Source organism: Sinocyclocheilus grahami, unplaced genomic scaffold, assembly GCF_001515645.1.
Source record: "Sinocyclocheilus grahami isolate Dianchi unplaced genomic scaffold, SAMN03320097.WGS_v1.1 scaffold484.1, whole genome shotgun sequence".
NCBI lineage: Eukaryota > Metazoa > Chordata > Actinopteri > Cypriniformes > Cyprinidae > Sinocyclocheilus > Sinocyclocheilus grahami.
The window spans coordinates 440297-460291 of NW_015505663.1; the positions used below are offsets into that span (position 1 = coordinate 440297).

At 37.4% G+C, this 19995-nt stretch overlaps 1 protein-coding gene across 10 annotated transcripts in view; it reads left to right on the plus strand.

Moving 5' to 3' along the window:
- Nucleotides 1-19995, plus strand: part of pparaa (peroxisome proliferator-activated receptor alpha a) — a 58229-nt gene that overhangs the window by 30933 nt on the left and 7301 nt on the right. For 6 of the 10 annotated variants that reach the window (XM_016236223.1, XM_016236224.1, XM_016236225.1 and 3 more), the window contains 3 exons: nucleotides 1143-1231; nucleotides 14020-14259; nucleotides 14478-14632. In XM_016236223.1, the coding sequence (XP_016091709.1) occupies nucleotides 14028-14259; nucleotides 14478-14632 (387 nt within the window). In that variant the 5' untranslated portion in view covers nucleotides 1143-1231; nucleotides 14020-14027. Of the gene's footprint in view, nucleotides 1-1142; nucleotides 1232-6046; nucleotides 6233-8567; nucleotides 8991-14019; nucleotides 14260-14477; nucleotides 14633-19995 lie in introns of those variants that run through there. The other 4 variants (XM_016236228.1, XM_016236231.1, XM_016236232.1 and 1 more) reach the window with 4 other exon arrangements.

Consider the following 19995-nt stretch of genomic DNA (forward strand, 5'->3'; position numbering starts at 1 on the left):
GTATACTGGACCTATTTTCACTGAATGGCGAAAAACTGTAAGGGAATATGGCATCAGCGCCACCTTATGGCTGTTAGCTACTCCACCAGCTCTCAAAAGTTCCAGTAATTCAAGAAAGTAACGATCTATGGTTTGTTTCACCACTAATGTAAACTACAACCTGATTGCTTTTATCAGTAGCAATGTTTCTAATACTCTGGTAATGTTCTTAATATGCTAGTAATCAAATGAGTGTAAATTGCTTGGGTGGTTTTGCGAAATATATTTGAAGCCGCTCGATAAATAATTGCTTTTAGGAATGGAGTTTTAGAATAGCAACAACTTCCATACACTGATTCTGAGTGAAAGTATGATCTTACAACAACATGTTAGTGCCTTGGTTTCCTTGGCTCTGTCCATTTCTCTGTGCATCGCTGTCTCTTTTGGAGTACGATCCCAGCCCTGCTGTAAATGAACCGGCTTTAGATGAAGTACAGCAAGCCGTTTTCCAAATGGACATATCAGCTCTGCAGTCAGTTCTTCTCTTTCCCGTAGAAAACCATGAAGGCCATTGACCATGACATGTTTGGACTTGATTAGTCATATTGACTCTTAGGTGAGGTGTCACTGTTCCAGTGACAGAAGGAGGTCAATTCATGTAACTGTGTGATGTGTTAGAAATGTTTGAGAAATGCTTTTATTGTTACATTTTATTCATTTTTGAAAACAAAAAATCAAACAATGCAAAAAAATCAACTCAATCATTTCAGTTCATTTGAAAACAAGTCTTAATATCTTTTATCTTAATATCTTCTTAACCTGAAAATGTGTGTGAGTAACCACTCGCCCCTGTGAGGTTCTTGGCCTGTGTGAGTCAGCAGTGTGTGTGTGTGCCTCTTACTTGTCTGAGGTAAACCACACTGCTGCCCACAACCTTACTCACTCACGCTGAACCCACCCGCTCTGACCACACACACGCCAGTTCCCAAACACCCCCGTCCTTATCCGCTCATGCACCCCTGTATATACTGCCAGGGTCAGCAGTAGATAGACGTACAGCGCAACAGATGACACAGGTCAAACGGGACATGGAGCTGATGTAGTGACTTGAGTATGGGAATTTCGTGCCTCAATAACCCTCTCTCTCTCTCATTCTTTCACAGATAGCAAACCCAGGAAGTGACTATCTACTTTTCTCATGTTGGTGACCTTGATGGTTTTGAAGGATCCCTGACTGAAGCTTTGGAGACAGGTGATAGGGGCTGTATTTAGTGCACAGCAAAGAGTGTTGTATGACAAGCAGTTTAAGCCCACAAATTTACACTTCACTTCACATATTAGTGTCTTTCGTCAGTTCTGTGATTCACCTAATGCTGTCAGTTACTGTCATGTGATTTGTTAGATACTGGGCAGTTATTAGGCATTTTGTTAGAAAAAAAAGAATGGAAAATGCTGTTGCAGGAAGAGGAAAAGAGAGACTGTCGTTTGGGGTGAGGTAGTAGGTTGTATAGTTTGAGGGTTTAACCCTTGCTGTCAGATAACTATACAACTTACTGTCTTTCCCGAAGTGACCGTAGTGCCATCACATGGAGGACGTCAACAGGAAAGAAGAAATAATTCCAGCATTAATGTGTGTTTATCAAAAATATGCTTGTATTCTTGATGCAGGCTTAAATGTTTATCAGATATTTACAATAAAAGAATTTAAAAACATGATTCATGCCATACTGTTAGCGTTACAAAAACAAAAAAAAACTGAAACTGATTAAATTTGTGTTAGAAACGCATTAATGCCGCTTTGTTTTTGCTGCATCACATATTGTTCAAACATTCACATTAATCCATAAAGAGGGCAGTATATGCTGATAGTGATTATAACAATTGGCAATTTTAAATGAGATTGATGCTGTTGAACATCATTCATTCTGAAACATCCTTGAAATCTCTATTCTTTCTTGTATTGGCGTATTTCCTTCTGAAACAGAAAGTTTGAGTGGGGCATATTTAAGGGCTTATCCCTTTTCATTAAATAGCCAATAGCCTTCAGTTACATCACAGTCATGACTGAGTTTGATTGGACAAAATCAGTGTAGTGTAGCTGGTGTCAATTTTTTTGGAAGAAACAAAAGACTAAACTGTCAGAAGCATGTGTGTGGGAACTGTAAAACTTCAAAACAGTATATATACAAAATATATACTAATATAAAAAGGTATACGTAGTGTACGGTATTACTGATAAGAATTCAAAAGGCAAAAATGTGTCATTGTGTTGTTGCGGATTATTCAGCAGTGATGTTCGTACAGGGTGAGGTAGTAGGTTGTGTGGTTTCAGGGTTGTGTTTTTGCCCCATCAGGAGATAACTATACAACCTACTGCCTTCCCTGAAGGGCAGCAAAACATCGCCAGACAGTTCACCCACTCTATGAAGAGTGATATCCTTTCACTTTTCTTAAATATTTTAGTTTCCCAAGATTCTAATTATGATGATCTTGCCATTAATAGCTGCATGAGGATTACATACAGCACAGGTGTGTAATACTTTAAACAGGAATAAACAGTTTGATATTTCAAAGATTGCCTCTTTTATTCATTGCCTCAAGCATGATATTGACGTTTATTAAGGATAAAGGCAAAATAATCTCGTAAGAATTATCTATGAGAAATCTCTACGAGTTAAAGGAATAGTACACTCAAAAATGAACATTCTGACATTTTCTATCACGTCACTCGAAACCTGTATGACCCTTTTTTTCATCTGTGGAACACAAAATGTGCATTTTTAAAGGATATCACCAGACCCCCCCCTCCTTTGTTTTGATACAATAAAATTTAATTAACAACTTTTATTGTGCTTTTGCATTCTGAAGCTCCAGTCCCCATTTGCTTGTACTATACCTAAAAGAGTGGCTGGAATATTCTTCCAGATTTCTCCTTTTGTCTTCTTTAGAAGAAAGAAAGTCGTACGGCTTCAGAATGACATGAGGGCGAAATGACAAATTTTATTTTCGAGTAATATTTCTCTTTAAGATCACATTTCCCACCATTCTGTGACAGATCCGCATGAATGAAGAGTATTTCGTTCACAAGGATGTAATGAAGCTATGGCATTGTGTTATTTCATTTGTTATTAAAAATGCAGTACAGAAACAAGTAGAGTGCTTCTGCCAAGGTAGCTTGTATTGTAAATAAAACATGGCCATGGCTCCAGACGGCCATTAGCTGATGTTAACAACTACAGGGCTGTAGGCAGGCTGACCTTTCACTGCTGCTCAATTTATGGGCACTGGCTGGCAGATCTCCACAGGAGCACCCCTAGACTGGCACTTACAGAAGAGGAATAGCAGCGAGGGCGGACAGAATGTGACAGCCATGTCACCTTGAAAAAGCTTTGTTTCTTTGGAAACAGGTGTTATGCTGTAACACCTGTTTCCTATGTGTATGCATGCTTATTATGTCAGCATTACCTGGGGGACTGCAGCACCGTTAGTCTGACAAAACTACTTTGTTATGCACATTACAATAATCCACAGAGGATAAGGGTTTAATATTATTCCCTTGAGACCACATCAGATTTTCACATCAACCCAGTCCTCAAAAGGGTTTTGTTTTTTTGCCTCAACGACGCAACGAACAAACTAATAGAATTATAGTAAGGCGTCATGCAATAGAACTGTAATATCAATGAGGATGGGCTTTAAATTAATTAAAAATAATATTAATGAATGAATAAATACATTGGAAAATCTGGCCATTTTATCTTACAGTGGCATGAGGCCAGAGGTTTTCAAATGGCAAAGGTTTACAGAAAAATATAAAAAAAAATGAATAAAATTCAACAAATTAAATAATCAATTAATAAAAATATTCAATTAATAATAAAAATGTGATTTAAATAAATAAATAATCCAACAGTAAAGTATTATAGTGAATAGGACATTTTGATTTATGAAAATAAATAATAAAAATAAAATTCAACAAATTAAATTATCAAAAAATAAAAATATTCAAATAAATAATACAAATTTGATTTGAATGAATGAAAGAGGCATTTATAATCATATGAGGGGGGGGTATCTCCTCGTCCACCACCAGTGTGCAGCATCCACCTGGATGATGCGACGGCAGCCACAGGACAACAGCACCAGTGCGCTCACCACACACCACACACCAGCTACAGGTGGAGAGGAGAGAGAGATAGATATAGAGCCAATTCAGTGGATGGGGATTATTAGGAGGCCATGATTGACAAGGGCCAGTGGAGAGAATTTGGCCAGTACACCCGAGATACACCCACATAGAATCCTCCAATCCACTCAGTTTTTTTTTTTTACAGTCTATTTGTTTAGGACCCACACAGACCACAGCGAACCACGCAGCTCTTATCCAATGCCGCCGGCTGAATTAGGCTTTGATGGATCGAGGTCTGGTTACATCCTGAATCAGGTACCCCCTTTAATACATTACATTTATATAGCGCTTTTCTAGGCACTCAAAGCGCTTTACATTGTCAGGGGGTATCTCCTCATCCACCACCAGTGTGCAGCATCCACCTGGATGATGCGACGGCAGCCACAGGACAACAGCACCAGTGCGCTCACCACACACCACACACCAGCTACAGGTGGAGAGGAGAGAGAGATAGATATAGAGCCAATTCAGTGGATGGGGATTATTAGGAGGCCATGATTGACAAGGGCCAGTGGAGAGAATTTGGCCAGTACACCCGAGATACACCCACATAGAATCCTCCAATCCACTTAGTTTTTTTTTTTTACAGTCTATTTGTTTAGGACCCACACAGACCACAGGGTGAGCACCCCCTGCTGGCCTCACTAACACCTCTTCCAGCAGCAACCTAGTTTTCCCAGGAGGTCTCCCATCCAGATGGGCAACCAGTCTTGGGCTACAGGGTGATATGGCTGCGGCATTTAAATAAATAATGAACAGTACAGTACTATAGTGAATAGGAAAAGTTGATATGATATGATATATGGTACTTTATTGCCAGACTGAGTAACGTTTTTCTTGCATGACAATGTCATGTTATGTAATTATGTAATACACATTTTCCAAATGATATTCAATACATTGGTCCCAATTTATATTAGGTGTCTTTAACTACAGTGTACTTTGTAAAATAATAAATATAATAATAATAATAGTTTGGTACAAAGTACCTGCTGTGTTCATGTTGTGTTGTAAAACACTTGCTGCTATTGAGGTGAGATATGGTTTACGGTTAGGGACAGGTTTGGTGGTATGGTTAGGTTTAGGTTGGGTTAAGGTATAGGGGGTAGAGACAACAGTGTAATTACAAATGTAACAACAAATTAATTACAGAAAGGTATTTTTAATATAAGTACAATGTAAAAACATGTACGTGCACAAGAAGTGCATTGTATCAAAAAAATGTAAGTACACAGTAGTTTACATTACATTTAGTCATTTAGCAGACACTTTATCCAAAGCGACTTACAAATGAAGACAATGGAAGCAATCAAAAGAGCAACGATACACAAGGGCTATAACAAGTCTCAGTTAGCTTAACGCAGTACACGTAGCAAGAGTTTTTTAAAGAATATAATAAAAAGAAAACAGATAGAATAGAAAAAGAATAGAGCAAGCTAGTGTTAGAGGTCTTTTTTGTCTTTTTGCTTTTCAGTTCAAGTGGCATCTTAAAGACTGAAACCCCCTAGGGTAGAAAATATCTTCAAATGTACACACGATACCATCGATTAATTTTAGGATATCACCAGTCGGTGGCAGCAGAGGTGTGTTATTGTGACATTGTCTTAACTTGAAAAAAATGAATAGGTCGCTAAAGGTAAACCCTCTTTAGCGTAACTAAACAGACTTTGATTGCTAAGACAACATACGTGATGTGAATTATTTTATAATTAATTATATTAAGTAACATGGCGAGATATTATTCAGGCGCATTAAATAATACCATCATCGTCTCAATGAGATCTGTTGGCCAGCAACGCGACCTTAAACCGGTGGGCGTGGCTTTCCGTCGAAAAGCCTGCGCCGATTGGCCGAATCCATGGGTGTGTCAGGAGGTGTGCGCTGTCGCGTCCGGGACAGAGCTCGACTGGTGTCAGAGAGATTTGACAGCAGAGGTTGCGGTGAATTTTAAATAGGACGTTTGAGGAGTACTACAGCCTCCCTCGCACCACCGAGCTGAGTGTTGGCAGTGTCACAGAGCCCGTGTGTTTTATTCCTGCCTGCATGGCGGCCTGGGATTGGGAGGTAGACGCGCAGCTCTTGTAAACAAAGCGCTTGTGTAACATTATGATCATGTTTTATGGCCGTATAAAATTACTTTAATCGTAGGCTTTTAACTGGAGTAAAGTAAACATTCACATAAGTCTTATCACATACTCTGTAAAGAACAATACATGCGTTTGCTAGAGTTTATCAAGATTTTAACTCTTGCTGGTACCAAAGCGAAACTGTTGCATTTACATGCACTCGGTTGGTCTTTAAATCTGTACACTGAGTGAGTTAGTTAGTTGGTTGTTATAGTGACTATAAGTATCTTGCAGCATTTTTCCCCACAGTGTAAACACTAACGTTAATGTAGTAATGTGAACTAACATAATCATGCACACTTGTGTATCACTTATAATTTTGATCAAAAATGACTAGTGCAATAGTTCAACTCAATTGAAATTGAATTCTGTTGTTTAGAATTCAGTATAGTAGCTGTATTTCTATTTGATCTAGGCCTAAATAAAGAAGTAGTTTCCAAGTTACCTTGGTTAACCCTTTTAACCATTTAAGAACATACAAATAATTAAGTGGATTTATAATATCATATTTACCAGTCACATTTTGTGTTTGTTATAAAAAAAAGATTGCTTTCGTTTTCTATTACACTTGCTTGTAACATGTAAAATATTTTATGAGGAATATGTCAGATCCACAGCATGCTTGGCTTGGAAAGATGAAAAGTTTTGAAGTCATCTGACCTGTGCAGCAGTGTTATTGTAGGATCACTGAGATACTATTGTAGTTATTAATATTGTGTGAATATAAATATATATATAATGAAAATATGTAGTTCATGTTTAGTCAAATTTTGTTGTGTTTTTGTCATTTTAATTAGTTTTTTAAAGTCTGTGTAGAATTTGTTAAGTAGGTTTTATATATATATATATATATCATTTTATTTCAGTTAATGTTTATTTTATTTAAAGTAACAGATTTTTTAAATAGTTTTATAGCGGTTGCAGTGACCCCCTTTTTTTAACATCTTTTACATAAATTAGGCCCACTTGCTCACTGTCCCTCATCCTGACGAATTCATGCATTCATAATTCTGTATGGTAATGTAATGTAATATTTTCAGTTCCTGTACATTGGCATTCTCTGCAACTAAATGAGAACCCGGCGGCATTCAGCGCAGCTTTTGTAGCCCACATATCAGTGACTACAGGGCCAGTCACATTTTGTGTTTGTTATAAAAAAAAGATTGCTTTCGTTTTCTATTACACTTGCTTGTAACATGTAAAATATTTTATGAGGAATATGTCAGATCCACAGCATGCTTGGCTTGGAAAGATGAAAAGTTTTGAAGTCATCTGACCTGTGCAGCAGTGTTATTGTAGGATCACTGAGATACTATTGTAGTTATTAATATTGTGTGAATATAAATATATATATAATGAAAATATGTAGTTCATGTTTAGTCAAATTTTGTTGTGTTTTTTTGATTTTAATTAGTTTTTTAAAGTCTGTGTAGAATTTGTTAAGTAGGTTTTATATATATATATATATATCATTTTATTTCAGTTAATGTTTATTTTATTTAAAGTAACAGATTTTTTAAATAGTTTTATAGCGGTTGCAGTGACCCCCTTTTTTTAACATCTTTTACATAAATTAGGCCCACTTGCTCACTGTCCCTCATCCTGACGAATTCATGCATTCATAATTCTGTATGGTAATGTAATGTAATATTTTCAGTTCCTGTACATTGGCATTCTCTGCAACTAAATGAGAACCCAGCGGCATTCAGCGCAGCTTTTGTAGCCCACATATCAGTGACTACAGGGTCACATGAGCTTGTCCATTCGGTCCTGTTAGGTAACATGCTAAAAGGGTCACACATATCTTAACGCCCCGTGTCGTGTCATCTTCTCAGTGTCTGACATCATTGTGTGGGCTCTGAGAGTCTCAGAGGTTTGAGGTTGTTCAAATCAGTTTATGAACGGTTCAATTATATTTTTTGTATATGTGATATTCACATTATTCACATTTCATGTGATTCATTATATAGTGTATATACAGAAGCATTAATGCCCCTTTAGGCAACTTTCAAATTAGTTCCCTTAAAATTAAGTAATTCGGCTTTCAAATATAAAGAATAATCGGTTATCGGTATCGGCCAAAATTTTCATATCGGTGCATCCCTATTTTATAGCCTTTTGCATAATCTTATCTCAATGGCCAAGTTTCTTTCTCTTTCACCCTGTTGGCTTTTGTCAAACACTTTTGATTATCATATATCATCTATAAGATTAGATTAATGCAGATTTATGGAGAGATTATCATATTTAATTTGTCGTAACGCAGATACAGACTTTTGGCCATGACTGTATCGCCAGGTTAAATGATAAAGAAACATCTGGCCTACATGGATGCACCTGCTTCAGTTGCCCCATGTTTGCATTTCAGAGTCCATGTGAAGCCGTCTGCCTTGAAGTAATGTCTCTCTGTAGGCTGAATGTACTAAACAGACAGGATGTTTCCTGGGCGTGTGGAATGAAGACACTTCTGCCCTATATTGTCTTGATTCTAAGCGCATCCATCCAGACATTAATGGTCTCTTATCTGATGCGTTCAGCTCGCTGCGGCGTCCGTTTATTGGTGTAACGCCAGCCAAACTCCTGAACGAAGAGAAGCCAGCATGCAGGGTGTGTGTGTGTGGATTCGGACTTTGGCCCTGGAAGGGGTGCGTGTATTTATTGGCAGTTGGTAGAGCAGAACCGTGAATCGTGATCTGGTAAGCACTGATTTCATTCTGCTTTGCTCTGCTGTGCTTATGTGATGATTTGAATTGTGCTGTCTGCTTTAAGCAAAGGCCTCACAGCCATTGTGTGCATTTCTGCCTCGACACTATTTTTCCTTAACGGTGTGCTGCTTTGTTGTAGCTATATTTGAGTCAATGGCAAATAAGAGGGATTTAAACATTTGCGTTTAAACCACGTTGTTGTTGCTATTCACATTTTTAAGAACTTTTTGCCGTTTTTAGGAAAAAGTATTTCCTTACACTTTGAATACATGCGAGTCTACACATCTTGATCATTATTTTTAGTTGTTAAGTATATTTTTCAATATAATGTTTTTTTTTTTATATGATAATTATCAATTCAGAAATATAATTATGTTTTTGAGGAGTTGTATTATGTGACATTTTACAAGCCGAACTAACTTGTAATAAAATGGTTTTAAGTTTCTAAAATGTCACAATCATGAGGGTCTTGAAGGGGTCCTATCTAGATTTCCATTTATTGTTTGCATGTCGGTTGCATCCTATGACTTTGATGTAGGGACAAAATTATAATTACTAAAATATTTTTTCTTAGAAATAATAATAATAATTAAAATACATATTAATTAATTAAGAATAAATAATGCTAATCTATTTTCTTTCTTTTTATTAATAAAGATTTTTCTTTACGATATCAGGACAGCTGTAATGATACTTCCCCCCCCCCCCAGATCACAGAACAGGTGTATTCAATGTTTCTATCACATGCATTTTCATGCATTTTTGAGTAATCAATAGAGAAAAAAAAATCATGTCATTGACCCATTGACCAACACTGAGCAAATAGACTTGTCTTTATTTTTGCCAAATAGTCACAGCCAATATGGAGAGAAATATTTGTTGCACGTGCAGCTAGGAAGACGTGCATTTTATCATGTGCTGAATCAATATTTCTTTCAGAAACCAGCTCACATATGGTCTGTGGTCACAGATTGATGTTTATACTTCAGATCTGTTGTTTCTATCCAGTGGGTAGAGATTCTGCTTGGTCATTGCTAGTTGGCTGATGTAGTGGAAATTTCTACACAGATGTGTTTGCTTTACGTCTGTTGTCTTATGCAGTTTCGCAGTGAGTCCAAGGCTGGTTCTGAAATAATGATCAATTTGGCCTGTCTGTAAAACACTGCACTACTATGTTTTTGGGATAGGCTTAAGTACATTGACATTCATTGTCTTCTTGTGGATCTAAAATACCCTCAGGGACTGCTGTATTGTGACTACACGGTCAAACCGGACAGTCAGTAAAGATCCACCAGGAAGGAGGGGGTAAATCAGCCTGTATTGGTCAGCTGTGACCCTCCACAACAGGCCTCCTCCTCTTCAGCACGTAGGCTATGTGTGTGTCCTTCTCTAGCCAGAATGAGAAACACACAAACCTTGCTCTGCTCTGTTTTGCAGTAAAAATATCTAAACATAATTAAAACGAGAAACATTTACTCGACAAGCAAAATGACATAATATATATATATATATATATATATATATATATTTATTGAGAATTGTATCTCTTTTTTTCCAGTTATATTTCAAGAGCAGACTTAATTCATTAATAATAAAGTTTTTTAAACATAGCTTGATACCATATGCAGATTTATCTTGTTTTACGGGAAAATAAGACAAAATATATATATTTTTTTTGTTCAACCGTTCCGTGACTCAGTCTTGTTCGTGTTGTTTAATAGGACTCATTGAGGATTCCTCTTGCGCATTCATGTGTTATTGTTCGGCTCTTGTTTTGTAATGTGCGCTCATCAGTGGATATAACATCTGTTAGGAACAGGGAGGTGTTGAATCCTATGCATCCGTTGAGATATTTGTGTAGAATTGAGTGTAGTTTGGAAGCGTCTGTGAGGTTTGGTTTAGCTGGTTAATGGCTCAGCTGGTCTCCATGGGCACTTTTCCATTACAGCAAGCTGGCGTCTCTCCTACACTTCTCCTGGCTCCTGCTCGTTGTCATGAGGCTCAAGTCATGCGTATGTGTGCCCATGTGAGTGTCTGGGTTTACACTGAATAAATATAGTAGCTTCAGCTTATCGCTCTCTGTCTCGCACCCTAATACACAAATGCAGTCACACTCAAACGCATGGTACGTGCATAATCTTGTTTACTGTGAATGGCTGGCTTCTTACACTGCAAAAAAATCTAATCAAATAAATACAAATAAATCAATTGTCTAGTTTCTAGTAAAAATAAACTATACACTACATTTAAATAAATACATTTCAGTAAAGTAAATTTGCTTAAAGTTCAAATTTAATTATTTACATATATATATATATATATATATATATATATATATATTTTATTTTATTTATTTTATTTTTTTACAAAAAAAATGCATTAAATGAAATTAAAAGTATTTTAAAAGTAAATTTGCTTGAGACATAGTTGCATTTAAGGTATAAAGACAAATCTAAATTTGTATAAATATTTACATAAATCTAAATATTTACATAAAAATACAAAAATATTAGTTTAAGCATGAGGCTTATGTTAAACAAGTAACTTTTAAACATGTTTATATATTTATATATGTTTATATTAACTGTAAAACAAGACCAAAAATTTTTTTTTTTTCTTTTGCAGTGTTTTGACTAATATACAGTCAATATACTATAATCCTTCTGTAGCCAGTATATATATATATATATATATATATATATATATTATATATGCAATGCAATATATATTTATGCAATAATATTATCAAGTACAATCATATGATGCGATTTCAATTTTTCCTTTCTCTTTGGAGTGTCACAAGCTTTTGGTGCATAAAGAAGATCTGTAAAGTTGCAAAGACTAAAGTCTCAAAACCAAAGAGATATTCTTTATAAAAGTTAAGAGTCAGCCACGCCCTCCTAAGCTTTGTAAAAATCGATGCGTTTCAGAAAGGCGGGGCATAGAGGAGAAACAATAATGTACAGTACACTCTTAAAAATAAAGGTGCTTCAAAAGGTTCTTCAAGCGATGCCATAGAAGAACCATTTTTGGTTCCACAAAGAACCATTCAGTCAAAGGTTCTTTAAAGAACCATCTCATTCTTACCTTTTTATAATCTGAAGAACCTTCTTTCACCACAAAGAACCTTTTGTGAAATAGAAAGGTTCTTCAGATGTTAAAGGTTCTTTATGGAACCATTTAGACAAAAAGGTTCTTCTATGGCATCGTGAAGCACCTTTATTTTTAAGAGTGTATGTGAAAAAGAATGTGTTTTTTAAACTTTAAACCGCATAAACACATTTCATTACACCAAATATACATAATAATGTTCTTTTTAGCAACATCATATGACCCCTTTATGGCTATTTAGATGCACTTTTGCTTCTCGAGTAAAGTTTAAGGATGTTTACAAAAATTAAAGGTATTTTATTACAAGTGTATTACCTTATGCTGTTTTAATTATCAAGCAAATGTATCTTGTTTCAGGAATATTTAGATGCAGTTTTGCTTCTCAAGTCAATTTTAAGCATGCTTATGTAAATAATGTATATAAAAAAAACAGATTACGACAATGATTTTTTTGCAGTTTAGTAACTAATATGCAGTCGTTATGGCAGTCCGTATGTTTCTCCAGTGGGAACGCTTATTGTTGCACTTGACTGTGCACGTTGCGTCACAAGCAGAATCAGTTCTGAGAAAGCGGACGGCTATGTGCATTGACCGAAGGATCACGCTGTGCTTAGGTTACAGCTGGAGACAAACAGATGTGAACAGCTTTTTAGCACGGGCGGTCCTGCAACAGAGGGAAAGTATTTCTTTATTTTTTTCCTTTTAGATTGGCTGTGTTTGTCACTTGAAGGTAAAGTGTATTGTTGTTCTTCCAAAAAACAGTGATCTGTTGCAGAAGGGTTTGAACGCTGAGTCTGGCATTGGTTAGCCTTCTCCATGTGACTGCTGTAAGAAATTAAAGGGTTGAGGGGAATGGCATTTCAACCGTTGTCCACGAGACCCCTTGAGCTGCCATAAAAATTCCCTCGAGAGCATCTGAATCCATTTGAGTAGTTAATTCTTTTGTAGAGGATTTTTATCTCCTGCACACACTTGGAACATCCGGTCATAGTGTGTGCGTAAATGATACCATAATATCAAGCAAATTAAGTGCATCAAAATAACTGCCCTGAAACTGCTTGAAACTACTTAGCAGCCGCATAACAACGCCCCGGAACCCTCTCACAGTTTCTTTGAAAAACGTATAAATTGAAACTAATTTGATTTTACACTGAAATATCTTTTGCACCCAATCTTCAGGTCACTTCAGTCGATGGAGCACTCGGTCTTTGGTCGCACTCTTTGATCAGTTCACATGGCAGCACACTACAATGATAAAACAGGCCAAAGCCATTGAAACAGTGCCCTCATGTCTGAATAAAATGCTGCCATATCTGTGCCTGGGGTTTCCTTGACAACCGTCCTTGAACATGTTACTTCTGCCACTGGTTTAGCGTTGCTCTGAATGGAACTTCTTCTAGTTACTGAGCCAGGCTGCAGTTTGCATACAAAGTATATATGGATACTCCATTTGTATTATCCCAATCAAATCGTGCTGTTTAAAATTAATAAAATAATGAATAAAATAACCATTAAAATGAATTATTTTAAAATAACTGCTTTTATTTATTTATTTTTATGAATTTATAATATTTTTTGATGGCAATGGTCTATGTATGTATTATTTTAGTATACTAATATACATCATTTTTTTTAAATTTTCAGTAAAATAAATATATTTTTTTATTTCAATGTAAATAATAAAAAGTAAATGCAAAACTATGAAAAATTATCTTTTACCATTAATGGTAAAAAAAAAAGACAACGAACCATTGTTAGTTGCTTTTATTTGCGCAAACTGTTTTTTTTGCATGTGTGCCCATTACACCCAGTGTAATATGGGTACTGTGTCTTACAGCCTTTTAAAAGATATGAAACATATTTTCTTTACTCAGTCTTCACTTTTCTTGCCATTGATTTGTCTTTGCAGACTGATGAATGATTCAAAGCTTGCTGTGGTCCAGCGCCATGGTAGACATGCCGAGCCTGTACAGTCCCTTGTGCCCGCTGGGCGATTCAATTCTGGACAGCCCTCTGTGTGGAGAGCTCATTGGTGACATGGAGGTGCTGGAGGACATCTCTCAGTCTCTCAGCGACGATACCTTCAACTCCCTTCACGTACTGGACTACCAGAGCAGCAACACTGCAGCAGACAGCTCAACTGTCTTAGGTAGAACATATGGACATAAACACAATCCTAACAATAATCCTAATCGGGCTTCTTAAAAAAATCTTCAAATAGCACCAATCTGTCAAGTTAAAGAATTAAATATTTGCATTAATTTTATGGTTCATTTGTGCCTTTAAATTATATAAAAATGTTTCATCCGTGTCAGTGTAAATCATATAAATATATACATATTGCCCGTGGGTGTGTTTGTCTTGTAGATGTCTTAACACCGGCATCGAGTCCGTCCTCAGAAGTGTTTGCGTCCAGTACGATTCAGGACGAGAACTCTGGTTCTTTGGCCCTCGAGTGCCGCGTCTGCGCCGACCGGGCCTCAGGTTTCCATTATGGAGTGCACGCCTGCGAAGGGTGCAAGGTAAGCATGCACGCAAAGCGCACAGTGGAAAATTCTCACACGAGTGCCAAGAGTCAATACCGAAACGCCCTCAACTTTTTCCTGCTTGGCTTTAGTGCAGACACTGTGTTATACTTTCATAACCACTAACTTATCCGGGACAGAAAACACTTGAGCGCACACACCGGGGTCGACAGACAGCACATGAGTTTCTCTAGTATTTTCATAGCTGCTTTTGCAAAAAGACTGAGAGTTCCCCCCCGAGGCTTGTTCTCCCTTCGTACATGTGAGGTGAAGCGTGTACAAGAGCTGTTGCTTCATGCGGTGCATGTCAAGTTCATCAGAAGGACTGCGCACAACACACCCCAGCTGAGCCTGGGTCACGGCCTGGGTCTGGGTCACGCAGTTCTTATTCCTTTAAAGTTAACTACTGCCAGCCCAGTTATTGCCATGTGCCATGTGTTTTTCTCTAGCAAGCGCAGACTTTGGCCATTGGCACCCCTTATGGTGCAGTTAAACCAGGACAATTACAACAAGGTTTATTACCGATGCGGTTTACCACTCTTTCACGTTGTACTTTGGTGAGACCAATTAAAATTGGTCTCACCAAAGTACGCTTCCATTCCATAAGTACACCATTTTTAAACTCCAGCAGGGGCTAAACGGGCCACCTAACACCTTGGCCCCTGGAACACTGTTAAGTAAGATATAATTTGTTTATTCATGTTTGGTCACAATTAGTCTCAGCCTCAGACGTCACGCCCACGGACCGTTAGCTGAACATCTGATGCATACGGCACACAAAAGTGGAAACGCATCAGGAGTTTTGAAGTGGTCATCGGATTGGTTGAATTATACAGGATTTCAGGGAGACGTGTGTCGCGTTCTTTAACGTTCCGCCTGGAAACAAAGATGCCGTGGCTCCAAACCCACTCACGAAAGAAGAAAGCCGTCGTGTTTACAACACTGATCAGGATCAACTAAACGCTGGATTCTCAAAAGTATGTGAAATATTTGAAGTTCGCGGCATAGAATCTTTAAAATACGTGCGAGAGTTTTATACACCGGTCTGTTATTGTGGTGACATTTTCACGCCCCGAAGCGTGATGCTGAAATGAAACGAACTGTGGTTGGTTGTTTGACATGTCGGTCAAACGGCCTCATGGGCGGGCCTTGGCCAATGAAAGCTGCCATGAATTCCAGACGGTCTGGCTACGCGAGACTAGGTCACAATAAATAACACAAATGTTAATTTAAACCAAAATGTCTAGAGAGCTGCAGCAGTTAGTCATAAAACCTAGAAATGAGTTGTTGCGCTTCCAGTTCCACGGCTTGAAGTCAATGTTCTGTTTGATTTTTTTTGAATGGGTTTTTGGTTAAGTGCCTGAAATATGAGGTTAACATAAACTCAGGATATTTTCACGTTTTAGTCAATATGAAATACATCATTAAAGGTTCAACAGGTGATTGTCTTCAGAAACATTTTTTGTTATGCTGGTTGAAAGTCTCTTCACATCCCGATAGCAATCATTAAGTTGAGTGGTCTAAATGTATTTATCTGTATTTATATATTCTGTGGAAGGCGTAGGACCAAGAAATGTTCGTCCAATCAAAACGCTCTGTACGAGCGTTTTAATTGGCTTTCCTACCTGCCTGTCAACAAATGTATTAACATACCTCTGCGCACCCTGTTCGCGCAGACAAGATACGTCATCAGTGCGTTCACGCACGCTGGGCAGACAGAGCGAGAATGGCAGACAAACATCAACAACCCGATCTTCCTTCCTGGTATTGTAGTACTTTTAAAGTTTTCTCACCGGTGAATGACGCATGATGTAGCTCTGCATATTTTGCATGTCTCGCTTAGTTAACACACCCGATTCAGATAACTAGCTCATTAGAATTGAGCTCCGTGCATGAACTGTGTTCCGATCGATATGATCCCTACACAGTGTTCATTGCTCTCTACTCCCTGAGCAGGGGAAATCCGTTGAAGTTTACTTCACTTCGGAACATGGGCTGGAATTGGGAACCGCTGATGTAGCCTATTATAGTAATGTTGTCTCTGGTATTCTGGTCTGTGAGCATAAATGTGTTCAGGGGGCGTGGCTTTGGACGGCGATTGCAGGGAGGGGGGGGATGTTCGCTTTCAGTGCTATCAGGCTAAAGTTAGCATTTTCCAAGATCTCCTACTGCACCTTTAATACCCCACTTGTGATTTTATTAAGCTTTTACATGTCTTGTAAAAGGCAGTTGCAAACAAGTGGCCAAATGCAACTCTTGCAAACTATTCTAACTTCAACTTTCCAGCTTGTAGATTTTTAAAAAAGATTGAAATATTTCTTGGAGGTTTAGTGGCGGTGATGCAACTGTGATTTGTTTATAGCCAGGGATTCACATAAGTTTTCCAGTCTGGTTCTCATGAGAGCACCTGGAGATTTGGTCTGGTGCTCACACTGCACATAGTGTGACCCATTAAATATAGCATTAAAAAATAATAATAGTATTATTCCACTTTATTTATTTTGTTATTCATTTTCTAAGTGTGTTAATACTATTATGTTTTAAATTACAAAGTGTGTATTAGATAGAAATACAATTATTTTATAGCATACTTAAAAAATACAATTCTAATATTTATATTTTCATTTCATTTCATTATTCTCAAACCTAAAATTGGCATGATTTTATTTTGGCAGGCAAGTAAATATATGCGCTGCCTGCTGAGTGTAGCCAGTCACTGAATGAAATGTCTCAGTTTTGCATTTTGCTCTGAAAGCAGCAGTGCATAGCCTAGATTTATGCTTTCAGTTGGAATGGAAATCTTATACAGTATTACACTAGTTACTTCTGGAAATGAATTCATACAAGTTTTTTTTTTTTTTTTTTTTGTGAAGATGAACAAAATGTTTAAGAATCATGAACTTGTGTTGGTCAAAGAGCCTTTTTCGTGCAGTAATCCAAAAGCCACTTCCAAGTAACTACCGAGGAAACCTGGATGATGGTAACTTCTGGGTTGCAACGCTCTATTAGTATATGGAAAAATCACCATTAACCAAGATTAAAAAATGCTGCAAAATTGTTCGTTGTTATTTCAACTGTGTGTTAACTAATGTTAATTTGTAGAAGCTTATTTTAAAGTGTCACCTAGTTCTTTAGTAGTTTTTTTGCCTTGAAAAAGCAATTGCACGCGAAAGTTTTAACATCTATGTTTGTGTTTCCTTTTGAGCTAAATCTGGAAGAGTAAATGATTTTCAACTTCACTTCCTAAAGCTTTTGAGAGCAGTAGGAAATAATGCATCGGCAACATGCATTACGAAATACGTGTCCGTCCTTGGTTGGTATTTAGGGGCTGTACCGTGATGAGCTGTTTCTTCAGTCCGGTTTTATCGTTTGGTATGTTTGGTATGTTCAGTGCGTAGAGATCGCTTCTGTTTTTAGCGCTGGGAGCGATCCGCGACAGTCTTGTCATGAGACCGAGCTCTCGTCTGATACCTGTTTCCATTGTCAGGCACGTGTTCCCTGTTAAATAATTCGCCTGGAGGGACACAGAGTGTCTGTGCAGTAACTGTGACCCTTACTACACATACCAGGCCACAGTGCCTATTCTGATGAAGATGTGTGGGAAGACTCTACAAAGCTCTGATAGTCCTTCATTCACTGCGCTGCAGATATATTCCCAGTGCACCTTTCCACAAGCATCCTACACAAGACCTCCACAAAGCATTTAGCATCAGGTTATGCATGAATCTCTTTTGGTTTGAAGAATGTAACATTTGTTGAGAAAACCGTTTCTCAAAAGGCCTAACTTTGAAGTAGACTACAAAAAGACTAACCAAATCCACACCTTGCCACATACACACACTCACATATAGGCCCGTCAAGACTTTTTGTTGTGCGATATATTGCCCTAGAAATAATTGCAATAAACGATATATTGTCATTTTAAAGACTGAATATATAATCATAATGTAACAGCATAATAATGCAAGAAGGCCTATTCACACTTCCAAATGACAACAAACTTTTAATTTTTAAGAATATTTAGATGATGGAAATGAAGTAGCAAAAGATTAGATCCCTTAAAAACTTGAATAAATAGTAAATAAACATTTTCTAACAAAAAGTAACAAGTAGAAAAAAAAGAAAAATGCACAAAGAACGTGTATGGAGATTTTTCCATCTACAGATTTTTCCCGGACCTTCTTTTCTCTGTAAATGAAGGGTGCACACTATTGCTGAAAAACACAATCACTACTTAGCAGTCAGATGTCTGTATGCACAAAGACACAGATCCCTAAACAAGGGCATATCTTTGTAGAAGCATTTTTTAAATTTGAACTAGCACCTCATAACTACACCACATTATGTACGAGAAGCTGCAAAAGACACAGGCGCAAGTGGAATGTAAAAAACATGGTGACATAAATTTTTAAGTAAATATAATGGGCGATATATTGCGTCACCAAAAATGATTGAGGTCATGTACATATATTGTGCGATAAGTCGATATATTGATTATTGCGACAGGCCTACTCACATACACTCATACCTTTATTAACGCTGCAGGCAAATGCATCTACAAATCGTAATATCTATGTGCAGCTTACATTGAGTTCGGCCGTACCTCTGTGTTTGTTCATAGATACACAGTGTTCTTGAGAAATAAATATCGTTCTCGTGTGAATTAGCCTTCTTATCACATGTGCAATTAGCATTTGGTTTATCAAGGTCATTTTATTACGGTCTTGTGGTTCCGCTCTGTATTGGGAATTAGGGGCTAAAGCCCTTATACGACCAATCCAAAATGTAAACAAATATATTACAAAGCTGTGCCTGTACTATTTGGGCAATTCGTATGAATTCTGATCGTACAGGTAAACTATATATTTACAGGGTTTCTGCAGGTCTTAAAAGGGCCTTTAAAAGTCTTAATTCGTCCTTCCACAAATTAAGGCTTAAAAAGGTCTTAAAGGGGTCATATGATGCTTTTTAAAAGATCATTATTTTGTGTATTTGGTGTAACAGAATATGTTGACATGCTTTAATGTTCAAAAAACACCTTATTTTTCAAATACTGTACATTATTGTAAGTCCTCTATGCCTCGCCTCTCTCAAACGCTTAGTTTTCTACAAAGTCCCTCCTTCCGACAAGCGCAGTCTGCTCTGATTGGCCAGCTGACCCAGTGCATTGTGATTAGCCGAACACCGCAAGCACTCGTCGGAAATGTAACGCCCCTTACCATAATCGCGAGCTTCATCTTTCAAAATAAATGTAAAGACAGAGCCCGAAAGGGGAACAGAGTCTCGTGACAGACACAGTGATGAATATGTGTTTGCAGTACACAAGCCACGGTTAAGACAGCTGACTCCACTGTGATGTG